Source organism: Pteropus alecto, unplaced genomic scaffold, assembly GCF_000325575.1.
Source record: "Pteropus alecto unplaced genomic scaffold, ASM32557v1 scaffold251, whole genome shotgun sequence".
Lineage (NCBI taxonomy): Eukaryota > Metazoa > Chordata > Mammalia > Chiroptera > Pteropodidae > Pteropus > Pteropus alecto.
The window spans coordinates 4,525,774-4,550,753 of record NW_006431048.1 but is presented as its reverse complement, the minus strand read 5'-3'; the positions used below and the strand labels follow the sequence as shown (position 1 = coordinate 4,550,753).

Genomic DNA, 24,980 nt, shown 5'->3' with positions numbered 1-24,980 from the left:
GCGCTAAAAGAACACAGTTTTTCTTTGCTTTCTCAGATCTATAAACACAGAGATAGAGAGAGAGAGAGACTCTCAATAAGAGTCTTACAGGGGCTAAGAAATTCTGAGAGAGAACCCATAATTTTTGAGAGTCTTCTATATTTTAAGTACTTTACATATGTTATATCATGTAATATAATAGATATTAGAATTTTCCTTTTTCCAATGAGGACCCTGAGGCCCAATGAAATTACAGAGAAATTTCAGAGCTGATACTTTGCACAGCTGCCAGGTCTGCCTGCATATGAAGCCCAGTACTTACTTCTACATTATCCTGCCCTTTCAATTCTATACAGACAAGAGGGGAAAAAGGAGAAAACAGAGGAACATGGAAGATGTCTCAAAATAAATGCTTTACATTCTCCCACATACCTGCTTTTCCTTCTTTACCTCCAAATTGGTGGGAAGTTTTTAATGATAGGAACATTTAAAATTTTAAAAAATTATTTTTATCAAAACAGTAAGTATACAGTTTAATAAGCCAAGTAGAATTAAAAGTCACATAATCAAAAATAGTAGTTCTTACTCTTCTATACTGTCCTTTTTATCCTCCTCCACCCTCCACCCCTAGAAAACCCTACTTTCAACCAAAATGTTGCTTCTTCTCTTAACCTTACTGTTACTAAATAATATAATTGTATTGCTACTTCTTGATATATCATTGTCAGATATCTCTTCACTTCCTATTATGTATGGTAAGTGAAGATTGAATTCATTTATGCCACTTTGACTTCTCATTCAGTGTCCCCAGTATAATTATATCACAGTTATTGATTAACTTAATAGCTGATATTCTTATTACCATGATTAAGTGAACATTGCTTAACTCTGAGCCCTCTATTATACTATGATTACTTTTTTTTTGTCCAGCTTTTTCTATTTCCTGGAGTTAATAATTGCCTTGGTTTTTTATTTGCTTGGTTTTTGTCATTTTTTTCCCCTCTAAATTTTCCAGCAGATATGTCAAACACCTCTCAACGTTACTTTCCAAATGCTCAAGATCTTCAGAAATCTATTATATCTGCGGTTCTCATCCTGTTCCACTTTAGACTGTTGTTCAGGCCCGCTACAAGGCTGTTGTCCTGGAATTCCTCTCTTTATCATACTTTTGTGTTGGATCTAGAGAAAAGATTTCTTGGATACAATATTATAGTAGACTTTTGCCTGTTTTTCTTTTTTTGCCTACCCAGCATTGAGTGACCTCCCTATGTTTGAAGAATTTCCAATGTTATGAGTCCTGGTGGGAGGCAAAGCAAGCCTTTCACACTCGAAACAAAAATTTCTAGCCTCTACTGCAGCCAGAGTTCGGGCACAAGACCAAGGCTCTGTTAATCAGATAAGCCCTCCTTATACTTGGAAGTGGGAACTGGAAACCCAAAGAAAGGGGGACATTGAAGAACTCTCTAGAAGCATGATGGTAGTCGCAGGATGACTAAATTCCTGGTTCCAATGTCCGGGCTTTCAGGCTCAATAGGCAGGCTGCAGTGTGTAGACTTTGGTGCCTGCAGCAGTGGTGTCCGCACTAAACTGCTTTGACATCTAATTTTGGCTACATAGCCCTGAACTTGATTCTCTAACCTTTCCAGCGATTCTCACAGGTGGATATCTTTTTAGCTGGCCATATTGCTGCTTCACATAAAATCGTGTAGTTTTTTTTCCCCCTAAGGAGATTGGATAGCAACAATCACTCTATGCCATAATTACCCTGTTTTTAATTTCCAAGAGCTGTTGATTATAACCTAATTTGTCCTTGTTTTTTTTTTTTTTTTTTTTTTTAAATTTTAACATCATCTCATTCTTGTTTTCTGGGTACAATGGCTTATCTTATCTTTCTGGTAATATTACTTGTTCTCCTTTTGAAGTTTTCTGCTCCTTTTACTGTCCTGTGTTCTCTAGATTCTCTTCTCTCTGGCTTAGTCTCTCTCTCCCTCTTTCGATTTCTTTTCACACTTAGAAGTGAAGTTCTAAAAACCTGTTTAGAAGACCTACAAACTAGGCAGAGCTTGTTCATTGGGGTACCTCACTGCAGGATTATTAGGATGTAAGCTAGCTTCTTCACAGAGGCCCCCCAAAAGTGACTACCTCGAGGGTTTCCTCTGGGGCTCTTCAGTTTGTCCACAGAAGAGTCTTTTAATCTCTAGCATGGGGGTCACCCAGATGGCTCTTGCATTGAAGGAGCAGGGTAAGATAATGGAGGCATCCCAGCATTTAGGATATAGACTTTCATTCAATTCCCCAGTTTCTAGCTCGATTCCCCCACTCTTTGCTGTCCCTGGTGTCCCAAGCCTGGGCACTCTCTGGTTTGACTTCTTTAGAGAAACGCCCCCCTCCCTTGGGGAGGGGCTCGGGCAGAGAATGAATTGTTACCTAGCTGCATGGGCAGAAGAAAGCATCTTGGTGTCCAACTGTTTCATATACAGTTTTGCAACCAACCCCCTGTACTTTGGCACTTCCTAGGGACATGGTACTTCCTGGTCTTGAACTTTGCTGGAGTGTACGGGTACACTGGGCTGCTGCTTGCCAGCACCCTCTCTGTAGGCCCTAGAGTTCATCCTCCTCTACTCTGCTCAGTCTGTTACTACTACTCTGTCACCTTTCCATCTTCCAAGACTTATTTTTATCTTTCTTCTCTCATTCTCCTGGTGTTTGTGGGTTTATACCTATTTAATTCCTTTTATGTCTTCTCAGTGTCTTTTCAGGAGAGACATCTGGTCAGTTCGTCATATTTAATCAATGAAGTTGTCACCACCCACCCACTTGCCTAATCTTAGAAATGTCATAGCTATTGACCACTCCCTTGCTGCCTTCATCTTGGTGTAGACCCTCATCATCTAGCAACTAGACTTGTTAAATCTCCAGACTAGTCTCCTGCCTCCAGATTTTCCCACATCCTTTTTCTCCTTCTCATTATCTACTGAATGATCTTTCTAAAATAAAATTCTTATCATGTCTCTCTTCCTTGGAAACCTTCACTGAAATCTAATGCCATCTCTCTAAAGTTCAAGATCCTTGGTGTGATCTGCAAGGTTCTTTACTATCCTGTTCTGACCTACCTTCAAGCCTCTTTTCTCATGACAACCCATACACTGTATGTTCCAGCTACACCCAGACGAAACACACCATCTTTTTTATTCCTTCCTGTATTTGCATATGCTCTTCTGCCTTCTCTAATTGCTTCATCTCCCCACTTTTCCATCTGGAAAACTCTGACTTTTGAGTTAAACTCTGTCTGACTATTCAGACCCATTTTCGCCCCCTCTGAGAAGAATTCCAATTTCCTTGCTGTGCAAGCACAACATTTGATTCATATAAGTAGTATAGATAAATATCACATTGTTTTATACATTTGGATTACATATGTTTATGCATTTGTCTTCAGGCCTATTCATCTGTCTTAAGGAAAAGAAATATTAGTTTTATTCCTTTCCTCCAGACTGTGAGCTTCCTTTAATCACAAATTCTGTCTTTCCACCTTGAATCCATCACAGTATTATTCTCACACAGCACATGGCACAAAACAAACATTCAATAAAGGCTAGTTAAAATGATGAATATTTAAACAACTATCGGCTAAAATTTTTGAAACATTGATCAGTAAAGTAGAATAGAGAGTGTTAAACTATTATAAGAACCTAACGTGTGACACACCATATGCCATAAAAAAATAAGAATCAAATCACCATTGAATAAATATTGTTGAGAGCAAATGGATCCAAAAAATTAACTTGGGACTATATTTTATGCCTTATATAGCCATGAATTCCTTATTTATAACAGCTGTGCAAGAGAGATATTTCCGACTATTGAAGGCATCATGAGAGATAAAAAGGATCTGATTAAATAGGAATAAAACCATTTACACAACACAGTGTCACAGAAGGAAACAATTATTCTGACAAACACAACTGATAAAAGCATACCTTCCAAAGCATATTATTTTTAAAAACATGAAGGTCGAAATCCTGATTCTATTAAAGAGAGGTCAGAAGAGATGAATATGCAGTTTTCATTTCAAAAAATCAATGCTCAGCCTCATTCACTGTCCACTCAATAAACTAACTTTTATTGTTAAATGTTAAATATTGTTAGTAGCTAAAAATATCCTGCATTTATTGTGCATGTTCCTTAACACAGATTATGTCCCTTGACAACGAGAGGACTTACACAGATTAGCTCATCTAAGCTCAGCATTACACATCTTTTTACAGAGGCTTAGAGAAGTTCAACACTTGCTCAAGATATGAACCAACTAAAATTTAAACTCAAGTCTGTCTCACTTTAGAACCAGTGTTCTTAACCACTACACAAAGTGTATACTGCTTGCTGTCAGTATGTTTTATGAACTAGGCCATGGTATTAATTAAATGAACACAAATTAAACCACCTTTAAGATATCATTGTGTATCTATTAAGCTGTCAAAAATTTAAATAAAGAGTAGTATGTCTTTGGTAATCAGGTATATGTACATATTGCTGGAAGCAATGTCAATGAATTCATTCCTTCTGGATCTGTTGATAAAAGATTTTCATCAAATTTACCAGGTTTTAGCCATTATTTTTTCAAATATTTTTTTCTGCTCTTTCCTGTCCTTATGGGACTCATATTACATACTAATTGGTACACTTGACATTGTTTCCAGGTCTCTGAGGCGCAGTTTCTTTTTCTTCCACCTATTCCTTTCTGTTCTTCAGTCTGGATACATTCTATTGATCTATCCTTAGGTTCATTGATTCTTTCTTCTGCCATCTCAACTCTAGAATTTTCATCTGGTTCTTTTTTGTAGTTTGTCTCTATTGATATTCCCTATTTTGAAAGTCATTGTCATATTTTGCTTAAGTCACTCACATTGTGTTTTTATTTAATTCTTTGAACAGATTTATTATACTAGCTGCTTTGAGTCTTTGTCTGCTAAACTCAACACGTTGGCCCATTCTGAGTCAGTTTCTTTTGATTGCCTTTTTCCCCAAGCATGGGTCACGATTTCCTATTTCTTTGCATGTCTTGTAATTTTTGGTTGAAAACTGGACAATTTAGATAACATATTGTGGCAACTCCTAATTCTGATGTATGTTTATGAGTTTTTATTAGTTTGTTTTAGTAAATTGCTGTATTTGAACTGTGGAATCAGTTTCCCCTGTGGTTTGTAGCTCCTGATGTCTTTACTCAGTTTTTATTCTTATTTTTAATTTTTAGTCTGGCTTCATAGCCCATAAGGCTTCCACCCCCTTCCAGTGGATCTGTGTGTGGGTTGAGAAAAACAGTCAAAGTTGCAGCTAGTTCTCCAGTCTCCCCAGTCTCTCTTGGGTCTCCCCAGGCATGGGCATAGTTTTCCAGTCAGCCAGGGAAATTCGAGAAGCTATAGTTCTTCTATGGCTCTCTCATTTCAAGGATCTTCCGATTAAATTTCTGGCTGATCCGCTGCTCCCCCTAGGTGAGTCCACAACCTTAGGCTAGCAAAACTGAGGATTGTCCCCATTTTCTACTGTGCACATCACATTTAGCTTATAAAGGCATAACCAACAAATTTGCCCCCTCTGACAGCAAGACTTCTGGTGTGTGACCAGCTCCATGCTGGTAAGAACTAGGGTGAGGATGGGAGCAGCCCAGGCAAGAAGGGCATAGACTCTTACTGTTCTTACCCTCAGCTTCAACAGTTTTTGAAAAGAAACACTTCTTAATTTGTTGTTCCCATTTGGTAAATTTCTGGAGCCCTGAGTGATTGGTTTTGATTATTTTGTCTAGCCGTACACTTATTTCTTGCGGAAAGGATTCACTGACCTTTTCACATGCCATAGCTAAAAGTCCCTCTGGCTCATTCTTTCTGGATAATGATCTTTCAAGATGTAACAAGAAATATAAAAGTGCCTTGACTTAGTAAATCTTTTTTGGGGAACTGTATAATCAAGTTAGAAATAAATGTACAGCATTTGGAAAGCAGTTAAAAGAATTGCATTATCAGCATAATAAAAGACCACATAAACTTGAAACATGATCCTTTGTGGACTATCAATGCACATTCTCAGTTTGTACGTCACAACTAAAACTGTGTGTTTATTTATTTTGATAAAGATGGAATGCATTTGCAGATGGTTTAATATTTATTTTAAGTAATTTCTATAAAATTTGTTAAGTTTATGATTTTTAAAATTGACACAATTGTTTTCATCCTTCATGCTTAAAGTGATTATATCTGCATGGGCTTTGTGAATATAGAATTTGTTAGACATACCATTATATTTCAAAGAACAATTTAATATTATGCATTATGTTTATTATAGTTGATATTTTTAACATGCCTGATATGTGGTTTTGTTTCCTCATTTGTTCATTTTGCAACTAAGACTTGGAAAATAAAGTTGCTTTTTGGTCATTACTTTAGAATTTCTAATGTGAGAAACTGTCCTCTTTCACCAGTAATCTATAAAACATTTTTCTTCCAGTAAAATCCTTGACAAGAGAAAAAAATTCCTTCAGTCATTTGGAAAGGTTTTGAAACCATATTGTCTGCCTATATTGTCATACTTAATCAAAGTCATTGAGCATCCTTGCATGAATTCTCCCTCACATTGCTGACATATAAAACTGCATTGTGCTTGCTTGAAGGACACATCTCTTCCTAACGACTTTATCCCAAGTTCCTCAGAAAATACACAAACACACTCACTACACGGTTCCCTTGAAGTGTAATTGAAGTTGTGCAAGATCAAGATCAAGTGTGAAAGGGTGAGCTTAACATTTGACAAATCTCAGAGAGGCAAAAAATCTAAATCTTTAACCAACAGTGTTCCTTCTTAATAGTTAAGGGTGCAACTATATTTGATCGAAAAGATGAATCATGCATTGAGCATGTAAAAATTAAACAATTTAATTAATGGAATCATAACAGTATTCCTTCTTTAAAAAAAAAAGTAATAGAGCCTTCAATTCAAATCAATCATAAACCTTGACAGAGTTTATTTTAATCCACAGTAATAAGGAGACATTTATTGAATACTTCCCATACACAAACTTCTAAATGTTTAGATTTGATATTTAGAGATATAAAAGACAGTCTTTGCCTTCAAGGTATGGAAATATAAAAGATAAGTATAATAGTTGGCAGCACTTGATGAAAGAAGACAGATGTTGAGAGGGTGAAGACTTTTCTGGGGGCTAGAATGGTTTGTCCATTCATTTAACCACATGTATAGAACATTTACTACATTCTAAGCACTGTTCTAGGTGCTGGGGGAACATGCTGAATAGGTATAAAAGATCTCTGCTGTCATTGAGCTTGCATTCTAGTAGGGGAAATTATAACAAACAAGCTAACAAATATACACTATAATGTCAGTAAGAGATAAGTACTATGATGAATAACAAAGTAGGGTGACAGGATAGAGAGAGACTAGTATGGAGAGAGTACTGTTTCATATAGATTTGTCAGAAAAGATCTCTCTGAGAAGAGGATATTTTAATGAAGAACTGAATTATATAGTGAGCCATGCAGAGATGTGAGAAAAGAGTTCCAGGCAGAGGAAATGGCATATATACAGGTGTAAGTGGGACTTGAATTTGCAGATTCCAAGAAGAGCAGAAGTCCAGCAGTGACTGTAGAGGAGTGAGCCAGGGAGAGAGAGGTAGGAGATGAACAGTGAAGAAAGCAGAGGCCAGTGCCATGTAGGGCCTTGCAGGCTATGGTGACTATGATAGAAGGCCACTGAAGGTTCTAGCTAGGGCTGGGACATGATCAGATTTAGGCTTTAAGAAGATCACTGGCTTTGTGAGGAATGTATTATGTAGAGGTAAGAGAAGGAGCCAAAGCTCTTTTGGAGGTATATTAATTAAGGTAGGGTAAACTGCTATAAGAAATAACCAAATATGTAGTGGCTCAAACACAATGGAACTTTATTTCTTACATGCACTAGCAGTCAAGGAAGGATGTTCCAAATCAATGGGAACTTCTTCTCCATGCATTGATTCGGGGGCTCGGGCTCCCTCCATTCTTATGACTTTAGTATCCCCTGAGAACTTGTCATTCGCAAAGTCAAGATAGACTTACAATGTTCAGAATTCGGGCATGGAGAAGAGACACACCTACTCTCTCCAAGACTTTGGTACAGAAGTGGCACTCACCATTTCTGTTCACATTCTATTGGTGAGAACTTAGTCGCATGGCCACGCCTAACTGCAAGAGAGCCTCTAGCCGTGGCTCTACTATAGGAGCGCTGTGGTAAATCAGTGGCTTAGACTAGGATGGGAGCAATGAGGCTGGTAAGGAGTGGTCATATTCTGAATATATTTTGATGGTAGAATCAACAGGATTTAGTGATGGAATAGATGTAGGTGTGAGGAAAAGAGAGGAGTCAAGGATGAATCTTAGATATTTGAGTGAACAGTGGTGTAATTTATTCAGGTAGAGAAAACTGGGAGGGACTAGATTTCTGCTTTAGCTATGTTAAGTTTTGAGGTGCTTATCAGTCATGTAAAGAGATATTGAGATGACAACTAGATAGTCAAAACCTCAGTTTAAGGGAGAGGTCAAGAATGGTGTAAACTTGAGATCCTCAGTACAAGGATAATATTTAAAGCCATGGGACTGGATGAGATCTCCTAGGAATGAGTATACATGGGGTAATAAAAGAGTGCTGAGGAATGAATGAATGTGGGGATACTCCCATATTTTGGGGTTGGAAGGTGGAGGTAAGCCAGCAAAAGAGACTGAGAAAAACTGGGTGGTGAGATAGGAAGAAAACTAGGAGAGTGAGGCATCCTAGAAACCACGAGAAAAAAGTGTTTCTGTAAGCTGGAAGTGATCACGTGTGTCAGATGCTATCTGAAAGGCCAAATGGGATGAAGACTGGTAGTTTATCATCGAATTTGAAGAGATCAAATTATTGGCAACTTTGGGAAGAGTAGTTCAGATGCAAGTGGGTTGGTAAATTTGGTAATGAGAGGATATGAAAGCTCTCCTTTGAGAGGAGAGGTTGTAAATGTGTTACATCAGAGAGTAAGAGAATGAGTAGACTGAAACCACAAGGGAGTTGATGGTTGACGTAAGCGGAATTGTCTCTTAGGCTGGGTCACAAAATTGGAGAAGAGGAGTTCATAGGTATTTGCTCATAAAAACAGAAGAGGAGTTGGTTACAAATTGGTAACCAAGGATTTGGCTTATTTATTTTTTAGATTTCTTCCTAAAGTCTAGGCTCCATGAGCAAGATATCCAGAGGAGACCTGCTTCTTTCTATGCCCGCATGTGCAACCCCTGGGTCTCCCTGTTGGGGGTGAGTAATTTCATTTTGATCTCAATTATCCTTGAGACATAATTCAGGTGGAGACATGTGTGGTCTCAGAGTTGGGGTGGAGGGGAGGAAAGAGGAAAGTCTCAACCAGGAGCAATGAGATTTAATTACTTGTTCTATTAGAATTCAGATGAGCCTACATATGGAAACATTACATTAAATGCACCACTCATTTTGATCGGTGGTTTACCGTAAAATAAATAAACATCTCTGATAATCTCTGGGTCATTAAATTTGTAGGTATACCAAATTACCTAATTTCACTCTAATTGTTTCTTTCAGGGAGGAGTAGAACAAGGAGGTAAGATAGAATATCTATTTATTGATAGTTTTGATTAGAGGGTATTTTCAGGAAGAGGGTGCCTTCTCAAATATCTGTTTAAGTGAGGTTTTTTGAAATGAGTAAATTTCAATTATTCAGACTTTTATGGTGATCAGAGGTTAATGAGAAGGACTATTGTTTCTTAAGGTCCTAGCCCTGTGGCTTACTTACCACATGATAAATGATTAGGCGACTTACTCTTCCTACTCTGTTTCCACAGGCTATTGGGTCCCTTCTCATCATGTTTGTGATCCAGTGGGTCTATACCCTGGTTAACCTAGGTATTGCTGCCCTTGTGTATTTTTACATCGGTCGGACTAGTCCAGGGCTTCATCTTGGTAAGCCGCAGAGCCATTTTGCCACCACCTCCCTTCTTTTTTAGCATTCCTTGAAGAAACATGTTTCGAGAACCTAGTAAATGCCAACACTGACTCAGATATGAATCCCATTTTCAAATAGCTTACAGTCTAGGAGGAAAAATATGATATACACATAAATTATAACAAATACAGAAATAACAACTTGTGAGATTTATAAGACATATAGAAGTAAAATTAACTGCAATGCTAGCACAAGGGCCAGGAGGGAAGAAATGGAAATATACTATTATATATGCAAAATAATATCACTTAAAGGTAAACTGTAATAAGTTTAAAATGTGTAGTACAAACCCCAGAGCAACCACTAAAATAATATCACAAAGAGTTATAGCTAATAAGACAATAAAGGAGATTTGAATTTAAAAACGTTCAAATCAAAATAAAGCAGGAAAAGAGGAAACAATAATAAAGGACATATGGGGCAAACAAAAAAATAAATATAGTAGGGTGGTTTATATAAACCCAGCCATATCAGTAGTCACACTAAATATAAATGGTCTAAATATTCCCAATTAAGTGGTCTAAAAGGTGACATTGTCAGATTGAATTAAAAAATGATGCTACTATATGCTGCCTACAAGTAACCTACTTTAAATATAAAGACACAAGTGAGTTAAAGATAAAAGGGTGGAAAAATATATATCATAATAACATGATATAACATGATAACATCGGATAAAGTGGATTTCAGAGAAAAGAATATCACCAGGGATAAAGAGGGCCATTTTATAAAGTTAAAGAGAAAAAAATCATCAAGAAGACATAATAAACCTTGAAATTTATGCATTTAAAAATGGAGATTTGAAATACATAAAGAAAAACCTGATTGAGCTGCAACAAGAAATAGAAACATTCATAATTATAGTCAGAGATTTCAACACCTCTCTCAATAATTGATAAAACAAGTAGACAAAATTAGGCTTTAGAGACTTAAATAATATTAACAAATTTGGTGAAGTTGATGTTTATAGAACATTCTACTAATAGCAGCAGAATATACATTCTTTTCAAGTATACATGAAACAACAGATAGACCGTTTTCAAGGACATAAAAAAGTCTCAATAAATTTAACGTATTTAAATCAATTCAAAAACAAAATATGTTCTCTGACCAAAAAGGAAGTAAATTAGAAATGAATTAGAAAGATATGTGGAAAATCACCAGATTTAGTTTAGAAACTAAAGAACACTAAATAATCTAAATGACTAAGAACACTGAAGAATGCTAAATCAACTAAATAAGCTAAATAATTCATGGTTCAGAGAATAAATAAAAAGTGAAATTCAAAGTATTTTGAACTGAATGAAAATAAAAATATAACATCAAAATTGTGGGATGCAACTAATTGAGTATTTAAAACTTTATAACATCAACTGCTTATATTAGAAAAGAAAAGAGGTTGCAAACCAGTGACCCCAGCTTCCAACTTAAGAATTTACGGAAAGAAGAGCAAATTAAACTAAAAAAACCCAAAAAACAAAAACCCAAACAAGGAAGCAAAAAAGGTCAAAGTAGATATCAATAAAGTATTAAATAGAAAAAATAGAGAATGTCAATGAAATAAAAAGGTGGTTGTGTGATATCAATAAAATTGACTAACATCTAGGCAGACTGATCAGAATAAAAGGAGAGAAGACAAAAATGATGAATACCAAGAGTAAGAGAGATGACATTACTAGGGAGTCTATAGATTCTGAAAAGAAAATAAATGACTATTTTAAAAAGCTTTATGCCAATAAATATGACAACTTAGATAAATTGGACAAATTCCTTGAATGATACAATCTATGAAAAATCATCCAGAAGAAATATAAAGTATTAGTTCATCTATTAAAGGAATTAAACTTGTTATTAAAAACCTCACAATGAAAACTCTAGGTCCAGATGGCTTCGTTAATGAAACCTATCGAACATTTAAGAAATGAAGAATATTAAGAAATGAAGAATATTAATTCTATACAAACTCTTCAGAAAACAACACACCAATACCTCTCAAGAGCATAGGTGCAAAAATCTGTAACAAAATTTTAACAAATTGAACTAAAAATTACAAAAATATAAAAAGGACAATATATCATAACCAAGTGGTTTATCTCAGGAATTCAGGGTTGGTTTAACATTTTAAAACATTCAATGTAATATATCATATTTACAGACTAGAAGAGGAAAACTATAAAACATTTCTTAGAAAAAATTAAAAAGGAAATTAAAGAAATAAATGAAGAGATACACTGTTTTCACGAACTAGAAGATCAGTAATCTTATGATGTCAATTATCCACAAAAATTCAATATAATCCTCATCAAAATCTCAGCTGCATTTTTATGGAAATTAGCAAGCAGATTCTAAAACATTTATGTGAAAATGCTAAGGACCTAGAATAGCCCAACTAAGTTTGTTAAAGAAGAACAAAGTTGAAGTACTTACACAAGGCTGATTATAAAGCTAAAATAATCAAGACAGTGTGGTATTGGAATCAAGATAGACAAATACATCAACAGACAGAGTAGAGAGTCCAGAAATCGGCCTACACATTTATGGTCAGTTGATTTTCAAACAAGATGCAAAGGCTGTTCAGTGGAAGAAAAAATAGTCTTTTCAACAAATGGTGCTAGAACAATTGGAAATCCATGTGCAAAAAATAAACTTCCACATATCATACAATGTAAAAATAACTCAAAATGGATCCTGGAACTAAATGTAAAATCTAAAACTATAAATTTCTAAAAGGAAATATAGGAATAAAAACCTTTGTGACTGAATGGAGCAAAGATTTTTTTAGATGCACCACCAAAAGAAGGAAAACAGTTGATAAATTGGGTTTCATCAAAATGAAGGACTCTGATCTTCCAAACACACAGGTAAAGGAATGTAAAGGCAAGCCATAGACTGTGAGATAATATTTGCAAATCACTTATCTGATAAAGGACTTATATCTAGAATATGTAGAAACTCTCAAAACTCAAGAAAACAAACAAAAAGATTTAAAAAATGGGGCAATGTTTTACATAGATTTCACCAAAGAACATATATGGATGGCAAATAAGTACATGAAAAGATGCTCAACATGATTAGTCATTAGGAAATACAAATTAAAATCACAATATAAGACTCCTGCATACCTATTCGAGGGATTCAAATTAAAAATACTGATCATGCTAAGTGTTGGCAAGGATGTAGAGCAACTACAACTATCATATACTGCTGGTGGGAATATAAAATAATACAATCACTTTGTAAAACAGTTTGGCAGTTTATAAAAAGTTAAACACATACCTGCTATATAAACTAGTCACTGAAAATACTCCCAGATATTTACCTGGGTGGATTGAAAACATATAGTCATACAAAGACATGTACATGAATATTCACAATAGCTAAATTCGCAGTGGCCCAAAACTGGAAACAATACAAATATCCAACAACATGTGATTCTATAAATAAATTGTAGTATAGCCATGCAATAGAATACTACTTGTCAAAAAAAATGAGCTATTGATACATGCACTAACATGCATAAATCTCAAGTAATGATGCTGAGTGAAAATAACTAGACAAAGAGTATAACGTGTTATACATGTGTGTGTATATGTGTGTGTGTATCATTATTGAAAATGCAAACTAATCTAACCTGGAGTGTTGTACTGTGAGTGTTATAAGGTGAAAAAAACATACTTCCTATCTTCAAAGAGTGTATGGTCTAGGAGGGGATTTTTATAGCATGTATTTAACACATGAGTTTGAATCTCGGAAAAAAATATTATCAAAAAATTTTAAATTTCTAGGACTGAAGTTAGCAAATCTTCTGCTTTTTTCTCTATAGCACTGTATTCAGTTTCTTTCTTGGGATTCTGGAGTTCAGAAATACATTTTTGGAAACTACATATGGGTACAAAGTCCTTAGCAGGCTGCTGTCGGGGGATATATATTCTATTAAAACTAGGATTCTAGATGTATATGTAGAGCCTTCATCCATATTTATATATACATATTCCCTGCAGGATCAGCCTCCAACTTCAGCTTTTTCAGATGGATGAGATCTCTTCTGATCCCCTCCTACAGGTTTGTGCTAATTTGGGCCCAGGACCAGGGCGGATGAGTGTCCAGGGCCCTGGGAGGTGCTAAGTGCATCTCCTTCCTAGCTTGGCTTGGGTGAATTGTGGTGTGGGCCCCTGACAATTGGGAACCTCAGGGAAACTCAAACTCTGCTCCTCATTGCCACCCCTCCACCTCGCCCCCCCACCATCCAGCTCTCTACTTCAGCTCATCAGAAGCTTCCTCTGGCTCTTCTCCTCTCCCTTTCTTATCTTCAGAAATCATGAACAGAGTCTTTATTTGGAATCTGATTGCCGGGTGATGAGTCAAGGGAGCTATTCTCAGTGAATTCACAGTCTAAGACATAGTAGCATTAACGCATCATCATACACAAAATTAATGCCCAAAAGATTCGCATTCTTCCATCTCAAGTCAGAGGTAGTTGATGTGACTGTGTTGGTGAAAGTACGGAGGATTTCTATGGAACTTCCATGTTCAAATACACAGGGAAAGGAAAGAACAAACTTTCCTAGAAACAGGAGAAATCCTCCTAGAGAAGGCAGGATTTCACGAGTGCCCTAATCTCTTTCTTCCTTCCTCCTCCCTTCTGGTACCACCCACTTTGTCCTCAGGCCAATTTCAGGTGTCAAAGCCTTTGTAGTTTACCTCTAGCTCTTCACTTTTGAAGGCCTCAGGACTCTGGGAAATTAAGTCCCCCTCTTTCAATATCAGTGAGGAGCCAAAGGTGAAGGCTGGGAAAATCCAGACAGAACCCAACCAAATGTTTATTTGGTTTCATTTCTTTGGTTTGTTTTTGAAATTCTAAACGTCTGGGTTGCACTTGCTAATATTTCCACCTTCCATGTGCCAACATTGCTAATGAATTACGGGACCCTTTCCCTTTGATCCCAGACATAAGTTCAGAATCCTCTTTTCATCATTTTTTTTTATTGTGATAAAATACACATAACATAAAATTTATCATCTTAAACCATTTTTAAATACATTCATATTGTGCAAATCATCTCCACCATGCATCTCCAGAACTCTTCATTTTGCAAAAACACCATATCCATGAAACGATAACTCCTCATTGCTTCCTCTCAAGAATCCTTTTTAAGACAGTTCTTTATAAGCACTACTAATTTGCTGAGATTGCACAAGAAATGAAACCTTGGTGCTAGCACTTGGGATGATGAATAAAAGGGAGCTGGGGCTATGGAAACCAACAGGGAAAGGGCTGGGAAGAAGGGTGGTATGTAGGGGGAGAAGCCCTGTCATCTGCTTGGAAGCTGTGCTGAATGTTCTGTGTGGAGCTATAGGAGGGATGGGGTCACCACTCTGTCTCTCTTCCAGTCTGAGGCACCAGGTTGGCTGACAGGTCATAACACTCGTGTTGATCTGTTTTCCCCTACCAACCACCGAGTCCTGAGGAAAAGTAGAGGTTAAGTGGAAATAGCTTCTGTGTGGAGCTACCTACAGATTCTGGAGCTGGAAACGGTGTATGGTTGAAAGTATTTGGCCCTATTTGATTTATAGGAATATTTTTAGGCATTTCCAGTTTTAAAGCCTACACATGGCCATGGGAGGTCACTGTTCCTTATGTTGCACTCTGAATTCTTAGAACTTCACCTCCGAGATCACTGTAGCACTATGTAGAAAGAAGAATGAATTAGAAGGAGATTATTATTAGTAAAGGACAATACTTTGGTTGGAATAGAACCCATTCCACGATATTTATAGCTCTGTGGGCTTGTGAAGTGGGCGGTGGAGGCCTCAGCTAAGTCTTAACATCAAACTTGCTGGCCTCACCGTGGCTACTGAGTGATATTTTGTGACGGTTATTTAGGAGGGTGAAAGGACCAAGAAATGGTAAGTTAATTAAAAGTAGAAATTTGTAGGTATTTTTTCTATTTTGTAGTTTTGAGGTTTTTTCACAACTATAGCCCCAGATGCTCTTAAAAACCAAAGAATAATGATACAGTTGAGTACGTTTGGGCAAAGGAATTTGGCTAGGTTACTTCCTTTGTTACACCTACCATGCCCAGAATCATATAAAATTTAGTCTGATCTTCAGAAGACTTTCTTTCCTGAAGTCCTAGCAACTGCCCAAGTGAGAATTCTTAGGCCACTCTAGACTAGAAAGTAAAGCATATTATTTCCCTGAACTAAGAAGAATGCAATGGTTTTCTCTTAAAAAAAAAAAGCATTAATGAAAAAATGTATTGCCAGCAATACTTGTGTGTTGACTGGTATGGCATTTTTTCACTTCCTAATCTCCTTGAAGATTCAGTCTTTATAGAAGCTAATTCATTTCTCAGAAAACCATGACCTAATTCAGTTATATTCTCATCAGTGGTTACAAGGCCTTGGTCATGTGATCTGAATTTCTGTAACAGCACATTTTGCCAGAGTCAGTTGAAGCTTTCTGCTCAAGTACCACAGATTTAAACATTATATTTCTACTTGTTAAATTTTTTTTACAACTATCAAATACATTCCTTATTTAAACAATTGAGCATTGCTACTCTGCACAGTAGATGATTCTTTTCAAATAAAATTCCTTAGAGGCAATCCATATCTAAGGTATGACTTAAGGACCTACCATAGGCTGTAGGAACTGACAGGGACTAGGAAAGATGAGAAAATAGAGGCACAAGGAGGTGGAGAGTTTTGCCTGAGGCCCCTAGGTTGGTTACTAGCAGAGCTGTGACTACATCCGTCTTCTGTGGATACCTGACTGCTGGTCTGATCTTTCTTTCTTTTTTTCTCTCTCTAGCACTTTCCTCATGTATCCCTAATATTATCTTTGCCAATTTATTCCAAGTCCAACTGCATATAGACACTTTAGTGACAATGAAACCCATCCTGGGACTTGTGCTTTGTCTGCAGGCCTACTTGGTGTCAAAAGCTTTTGCAGTTTGCCTCGGAGCTGCTGATTGTGTCAACCGTAGCTCTGGAAATCATTCCTCATTCAACTTTCTTTCCAATGAACCAAACAGCAGATTTCTCTTTCTACTCTTCTCAATTTCCCAGTCTCTCTATTTCATTATTTATTTGACAAGAAAGCAAAGAAAAGCTATAGAGCCCCAATATTATACCATTTGAGAGGTTATCTTTGTACAACTTTCTACTAAAAAAAAGGTAAATATCACTCTCCTTATTTTTTCGATACTTATTTCCCATAAATATTTACAAACTTTAGTTCATTAACTGTTGTACATATTTCTTTCAACAGTTATGTTTTTTAAATACATCTTCAATAACAAGCATACAGTAATAAGCACAATGACGTTTTCGCAAATAATTTCTCTACCCAGAGAAGATGCATCTTCATTGTTTAGCACTTGGTCTTTCCTTCTGATTGCCCTCTGTGTTCTCTCACCAAAGGAGCTTGAGATCCCCCCAAGAGCAGATAATTTTGGCACCATCCCTGGCCAGGGTTGACATGGAGATGACTCAGCTCACCCAGGAGAACGCGGACTTTGCCACTCGGGATCGCTACCACCACTCCTCCCTTGTGAGTCGAGAGCAGTTGATGCCTCACTACTAGAGTACTGAGCATTCGGTACTAGGCAACCCTGGGACCGTCCTCTCATGGAGCTGTCCAGTGCACAGTGGACCCAAATCCCAGAACCTTCATGGAGCTGGTTCTCCTCAGTAAGAAACTCAAGTCCTGTCTTCCTACTGCTGTTTTGGGCAATGGAAATCTGCATCCTGGTCTGGAGGGTAAACACTGGAATGGCTGTGGCTCTGACACACACACACCCAATCTGAAGAGCTCCATATGGACACCAAGACTTGCAGATGTGGAGAATCAGACCAGATTGCTTGTTCTGAGGGCCACAATAAATGGTCATTTACATTTTTATTTTATTTATTTTTGAATAAATAATACACTCATATGGTTCTAAACCCTAAAATATAATCATAGTATAGTGAAAAGCCTCCCTCCCATCCTTGTTCCCCATCTGTTCAGTTCCCATTCCTGCCCCATAGGTAACAGCATTTCTTTATGAACATACCAGCAAATAGAAATGTGGATTCTTATTAGTTCCTTTTATACACAGAAGGTAGCATATTATACATGTGTTCCACACCCTGTTTATCCCTTAAAAGTCTGTCTTGGAGACACTTCCATATCAATACACATACAGCTTCCTCATTATTTTTCATTGTATAAATATGCTATAATTTATTTCATCAGTTCCACAACGATGGCATTTGGATGGTTTCCAATCTTGTGCTGCTATTACAATCAGTTCTGCAGTAAATAATCTTGTGCATATGTACAAGCGTAAAGAATTTCCGTAGAATAAATTCCCAAAAATGGAATTGCAAGATCAAAAGGCACATGCATTTGTGAGCTATTATTGTTAGTGAAGTTCTTTTTAATTAAAAAGTTAAATGACCATGAATCACCTAGTGGTGATTCGTGTTCTCAAAAGCATTTGTAGTCCCCGCTCTCCAAACACTGTTGCAGCTGTTTTGGGTATAAATGCATGAGGCGATGGGACTATTTTGGCTCCTCTGTGATCTCAGTGTAGCATTCATCACAGGCATCCGGTCCTGGGGGCCATAGCATGGCTTCTCCAGATAAGTTGAGGCCTAGAGTCAGTGGCTTCACTGCTGCCAGGGAGGGAAGTATTATTGGAGCAGTTCTGACCTCTTTCTTCTGTAGTAGAGCTTCTCAAAAGTCAGTGTGCTCAGAACCACCTGGGAGGCTCGTTAAAAGTGCAGATTTCTTCACCTCACCCATAAGATTTTTTTATTTAGTAAGTTTAGGGGAAAGTCCTTGACTTTACATTCTTAACGAGTGTCTCAGGTGATTCAGCACAATCCTTGGATCTTATTTTGAGAGACATTGACCTGTTGAATGGGCTGTGCTTAAAGTGAGTTGAGGGGATGGGAAAGTTGTAATAAAGGAATATTAGATCTTAATATTCTCTATCAAAAAAATGAGATCTTGTTTATGATTACTGTTTATGCACTGTTTTGGTTAAATACCAAACTTAAGAACATTGTTAGAAACAACTTAAAGAAAGCAAACCATGAGTTAACAACAGGCATTGGGAAATAGAAACATCATAAGAAGACAGACTGTATTCATGAAGGGCTCATCTCTGAGGTGATCTCTAAGGGCCCCTTTTTAAGAAGAAGCTATACTAGTTCCTTGTAGCTGTTGTAACAAATTACAGCAAACTATGTAGCTTAAAAACAGTAGAAACTTATTCTCCCACAATCTGGAGGCCAGACATCTGAAATCAGTATCACTGAGCTGAAATCAAGGTGTTAGGAGGGCCGTGATCCCTCTAGAGCAGTGGTCTCCAACCTTTTTGGCACCAGAGACTGGTGCTCCTATGAGAATCTAATGCCTGATGATCTGAGGTGGAGCTAAGGTGGTGATGCTAGCACTGAGGAGCGGCTGCAAATACAGATGATGCTTTGCTTGCCTGCCTCTCACCTCCTGCTTTGCGGCCCAGTTCCTAAGAGGCCACAGACTGGTACTGGTCCACAGCCTGGGGTTGAAGACTCCTGCTCTAGAGGCTCTGGGGAAGAAGTCGAGCTTTGCCTGTTCCAGCTTCTGGTGGCTACTGGCATTCTTTGACTTGTGGCTGCATCACTCCAATCTTCAAGGCCAACATCTTCAAACTCTCTGCTCTGTGGTCACATTGCCTTCTTAGTGTATCGAGAAGTCAGCCTCTTCCTCAGTCTTATAAAGATGCATATGATTACATTTAGGGTGCACCCAGATAATCCAGGATAATCTCATCTCAGAAGCCCTGACTTAATCATACCTGCAAATGCTTTGCCAAATGTACTATTCATAGGTTCTAAGAATTAAGATATGGATATATTTGGGGGCACCATTTTTCAACCTACCACAGAGGCCTTTATGAATCTGCTTTTCGTTTTTTTGAATTCGGAAACAAGCTTAAAAAGTAACCCCTCTGAAAAAGATGGTACTGAGTTTGAAAACCACACACAGCAGAAGACTCAAGTATCTAAGGTGAAAACTGTCCAATCATGATTAACTTTATGAAAAAGAGTAAGAGAGGAATGAGGTAAATAATCCCAACCTTCTACTAAATGAATACCTTAGAGTCTAGTTTCGGAGGCAGATGTGAAATACGCTGGACCTCTAATTAGTTTCAAAAACCTTATATTTAATCAAAACAATATTGTATAATTAGTAATAGTAAACAATATTGTATAATTAGTAATTAGTAATAGGTGTTAGCCTGGGATCCCCAGGAAGCGGAAGTTCATGGGCTACTGCTTTACTGGGCTCGAGGGAGGTGCATCAAGGAAGAGGGGTAAAGGGAAGGGGGCATATCACTGAGTTAGTGACCACTCAGTATCACGTGCAACTGAATATTTAATCTTGAAGGGCGCTTCTGAAAGACTGTAGGAACACCTGTGTCTTGAGACTCCCCCTTGCAGAGGGAGGAAAGGATGAGAATTCGTCTACTGGTTCATGTTTCCCAGAGTCCAATGTTAGTCACGAGGGCTGTTAACCTGCTCTGCATTTGTGATTTGCACTTGTGTAAGTACCCAGTGAGTTCAGCAACAAGCAGCTACCCTGAGGACATGAGGTGCTGTTGGGTTTGTGTGCATGAAATTGGCTGGAGCCCAGCAGCATTCGTTGCTGCAGTAGTGGCTGAGACTAGACAAATGGCCTCAGCCCCAGAGACATGGGGCAGAGAGGATCTTTAGGTCAGTAGTAAGTACAAGTTGTCAGAAAGATGAGATGCGTGTGTTACCGAATCAATCAGACAGAGTTTATTTTTCTAAAGGATGTTGAAAACGTCAGCACGGTCAGGATATATGGCAGTGAGACTAGCAACATTTTCTAAAACAGAGGCACAGATTTCTGGCCTAAAGTTTTACCAAGGGGTGCACAGTTGTAGGTGAGAATGCCTGAATGAGTGAGGGTCCCATCAGACCTTCTGGGACCATAAATGTCACATTTCAGGCCACACTGTCTATTGATTTATCCATCCAATTATCCATCCACCCATCCATCTACCCACTTACACACTCGCCCATTGATCCACCCATTTACCCATTGATCTACCCATGTATCTATCCATTCACCCATCCATGACTGGAGCAACTGTACACAGGCCTAAGATCACCTCAGCTGAGCCAGGTACACCTCACCAATCTCAGATGAGGTTGAACTCCTCATTCATCATCCTCAAACTTTAAGTGTGAGTACAGCCCAGTTCTAAAGCATTCTTGAATTCAAGGCTGGGATCCAGAAGAGGGGTCATTTTTTCAGATGTCTCTGGGAGTCATGCTAACAAGTCCTCTGTCCTACACAATAGGGTGTATCATTTGCAAACATTTATGAATCAGTGTGGAAGTTTGAGGTTCAGGATTCCTCCAGGTTTCTGAATGAAGGAGTATATTAAGATGGAAAACAGTGTCCAGTTTATGTATTGCTACCTGGATAAAAGCTATAGTGGAGAATGCAGTTGAGAAGAATACCCTTCTCCCAAAGATGTTTGGATGAAGATCTAGAATCAAGAGAGAGAATAACCAGCTGGCCTCATCACCCACTAATAGATGGGCAGAGATGATAAGGTGACCACACATTGCCTTTCAACTCCAGGCCCAAGCTCTGACTAATCAGATCAGCTTCTCCCCTCTCATGTGGGGAGCAAATACATGATGACATGGATGGGGCGGGGTGAGAATTGTTCCCTCTGCCTCTGCCATGGTGGGAGAGAGTTTGAGTGGTAATTCCATCCTCTCTGTGGGCAGAGGAGGAAAGTGAGGAGAGCTGAAGGGAACCCTGGAGCAATGAGAACAGTGATAGAGGCAGACACAAGGTCTGTGGATGGGCAGAGGAGTCCTAGGCCACTCTGACAACAGCCAGGGAGGGCTCCCTGGAGGAGATGATATCTGAGCACTTAGCCAGGAGAGGTAGCAGAGAGGAGGGCCAGGGCATTCTCACGGGAGGGGACAGTGTGATCAAAGGTGTGTGGGGGTGATGGGTAATTCAGGGTTCCAGGGGCATAAGAGTGAGGCAGCGCGATGCAAGAGAAGTACTATAAAGGCAGGCAAGGACGGGGCTCTGAGGGGGCTTGGACCCGAGTCTGTGCCACGAGACTGAGGAGGGAAGGCTGAAACATGATAATAAAAATCCATCCTCAACATTTTATAGGGCCTTTTCAGAAGACCCTTATAAGAATTAAGTGAGCATGATCTAGGCTCAGGAACAATACAGCTTTCGATCCACCCTTTCCCTGACGCACACATTGCCGTTTCTGCTCTCGTACACTGGAAATGGGAGAGGGCCAGTGGGGCAGGGGAATTCCACTCCTGAGGTCAGTGAGGGAGCTGACGAACCAGCCCAGAGCTCTGCAGGGGCAGGGACCAGTCACTTGAGGTTCACAGAGCCCCATGTATGCTGAGTATCAACTGTATCAGTATCATGTGGGTGTGGGTTGTTGGGGTGGTGGGGCGGTGTGGAGATAAGATAAATAGAACACACAGTCCTGATATATTACTTTCCTATTGCTGCTGGAACAAGTTACCACGCATTTAGCAGCTTAAAACAACACAAGTGTGTTCACTTACAGTTCTAGAGGTCAGAAGTCTGACATGGGTCTCACCAGGCTAAAATCAAGGCTGGATTGCTTCTGGGGGGACATCAGGGAGAGTCTGTTTTCTTGCTTTTTCCCGTTTCTGGAGGATGCCTGCATTCCTTGGTGGTGGCCCATTCTATCTTTAAAGCCAACAATCAGTGATGGTATTTACTCTGACTTCTGCTTCTGTCATCACATCTCTAACTCTCCTGCCTCCCTCATCTGCTCTTAAGGACCCATGTGATTAGATTGGGCCTGCCCCAGTAATTCAGCATAATCTCTGCCTTTCAAGACCTTAATTTAATCACATCTGCGAAGTTCCTTAAACTATATAGGTATCTTTCACGGGTTCTGGGGAGTAGGACCTGGGGGCTGGGTTGCTGAGGGAGACATGGAGGTGCACAGGGAAATGGCTGGAGCATACCTACAAAACATACAGCCAAACCACGTGCTCCAAATTGAATTCACAAGTGCTAAGGAAACCCAGAGTGAGGAAGAAATCCAAGCAACTTCTTGGAAGAAGCGGGTTTTGAACCAGGTTGGGCAGAGTATATGGAAAGGCTTGTGAACCAAGGGAACAAGTTAAACAAAGACAAATGAGACAGAAGGACCAAAGCAAGAAAATGTAAGGCTTACCTTCCGCCTCATAACTATTCTTTCTACTTTGACTTTTAAATGGGCTCACTTGAGAGGAAGTTCGGTGCAGTCGCCAACTTGTGGGATTTGGGGAAGAAAAGCTCTGAATCCTGGCTCTACCACTTATTAGCTCTGTGATCTTGGGCAGGCTTCTTGACCTCTCTAAGCCTTGATTCCCACCTCTATAAAATGAGAATTATAATTCCTGCCTGCCTTTAAGTGGACTTGTAAGTACTAAATAAAATGAGACACATTTTTTGGAGGAAATAAAGGTGGAGGAGGTGTCATAAAAGTGTTCTCCTAACACCCCTGCTGATCTGTATCGGTTACTGTAGGCAACAGAGAAAGAAAGGAAAAAACCACCATGAAAACTGCAGTGAGTCTTGGCATCTGCTAGCCTGAAATTTCAGAGCAGAACGGAGTTCTAATGCTTCAGCATGTCATGCCGTCTCTTGTCAGCCACAGACTTAGTGGGACACCTTCACTAGCCAACAGCAGGAAATCTGCACATGCCCAATCAGAGGCAGGAGAACTGATAGAATTGCCACTTGGTCACCATTTCAGCTTTGCCTCCTCCTCCCACTCAGCTTATCACATTCATTCGGCCACTTCCCTATACCACTCTCTCAGGCTTCTCCCTTCCCTTCCCAGAGCCTTGGAAATTTTTCAGAAAACCTATCCCACTTACCCATTCTTTTGAACCAAAGCTTACTCCAGAGCAAATAACCCACTTCTTGCCATGTCTCATTCCCCTTGATTTCCACATAGATGCCCAAGAGGAGAGGATCCGATATGGTGCTTGCATAGGCTGAGAGTTATTCCATACCATTTGCATTTCTCCACAGACAGAAGAACACAGAGATCTGTGCCCACCACTCACTACTCAGCACCCCAGCATCTGGGTGCACAAGCAGAAATAGGTGCCAGTTTCTATTTGAGGACAGCAAGTAGAGGGGTGAGCCCCTGACTCTTGACAAGGTACTCTTCTTGGGAGGAAGGTCACATTCAAGGAAAAGTCAAAGCAGATGGCAAGAAAGACCCACCGGCATCAAGGGGTCCCCCAGCTGGCTGTGCTCCTGGGCATGCAGCCCATCTCGCAGCATCAAAGCTGGTGAACTGTTCCTGTTCCCTAGTCCGATGGGCTGGGAGTGAGTGGAAGATGGATAGCGGTTGACTACTCACCATCATTCATTGAGGTGGGGTGGCCACAACCTCCTTCTAAATGAGGCAGAAGCAGTTCGCTAAATGAGAGTCTCTAAAATAATGGAGAGCCTGGGTTTTTAACCTATTTTGTTGTGTTTCTTAAAAAGCATGTCTGTAAGTATGTGTGTGTGTGTACGTGCACTTTCCTGACTGTCTGTTAGAGAAGGAACTCTATATAAAAAATCTGGACCCACCAAATGTGAGGCCTGGCTTAAAATATGGGCCATGTGGTCTTTGTCAGATTCACTTTGAGGAGCCCTGAGGGTAAGTGGCATTTCAAAGGCTTATCATCCCCCAGCAGCCAGCAACAGAGCTCAGAGTGCTGATCTGTGCCATGTGAAATATACCATATGTGGTAAGAGGCTGAAGGTGGAGAAAACAATGCCTCTTTCAAATATGGACCCCAAACATAGTCACAAGGGCAGATGCTCCAAATGACAGTATCGATTTTCAATTGAGTTGCTTGTCAGATGGGTACTTTTGTG

At 39.0% G+C, this 24,980-nt stretch overlaps 1 protein-coding gene across 1 annotated transcript in view; it reads left to right on the top strand.

Moving 5' to 3' along the window:
• Nucleotides 1–17,612, top strand: part of SLC12A8 (solute carrier family 12 member 8) — a 95,736-nt gene extending 78,124 nt beyond the window's left edge. The window contains exons 9-12 of the mRNA XM_015595833.1: nucleotides 9,206–9,303; nucleotides 9,864–9,981; nucleotides 14,026–14,086; nucleotides 17,450–17,612. Coding sequence (XP_015451319.1) covers nucleotides 9,206–9,303; nucleotides 9,864–9,981; nucleotides 14,026–14,086; nucleotides 17,450–17,612 — 440 coding nt within the window. The remainder of the gene's footprint in view (nucleotides 1–9,205; nucleotides 9,304–9,863; nucleotides 9,982–14,025; nucleotides 14,087–17,449) is intronic.
• Nucleotides 17,613–24,980: the final 7,368 nt, after the last annotated feature.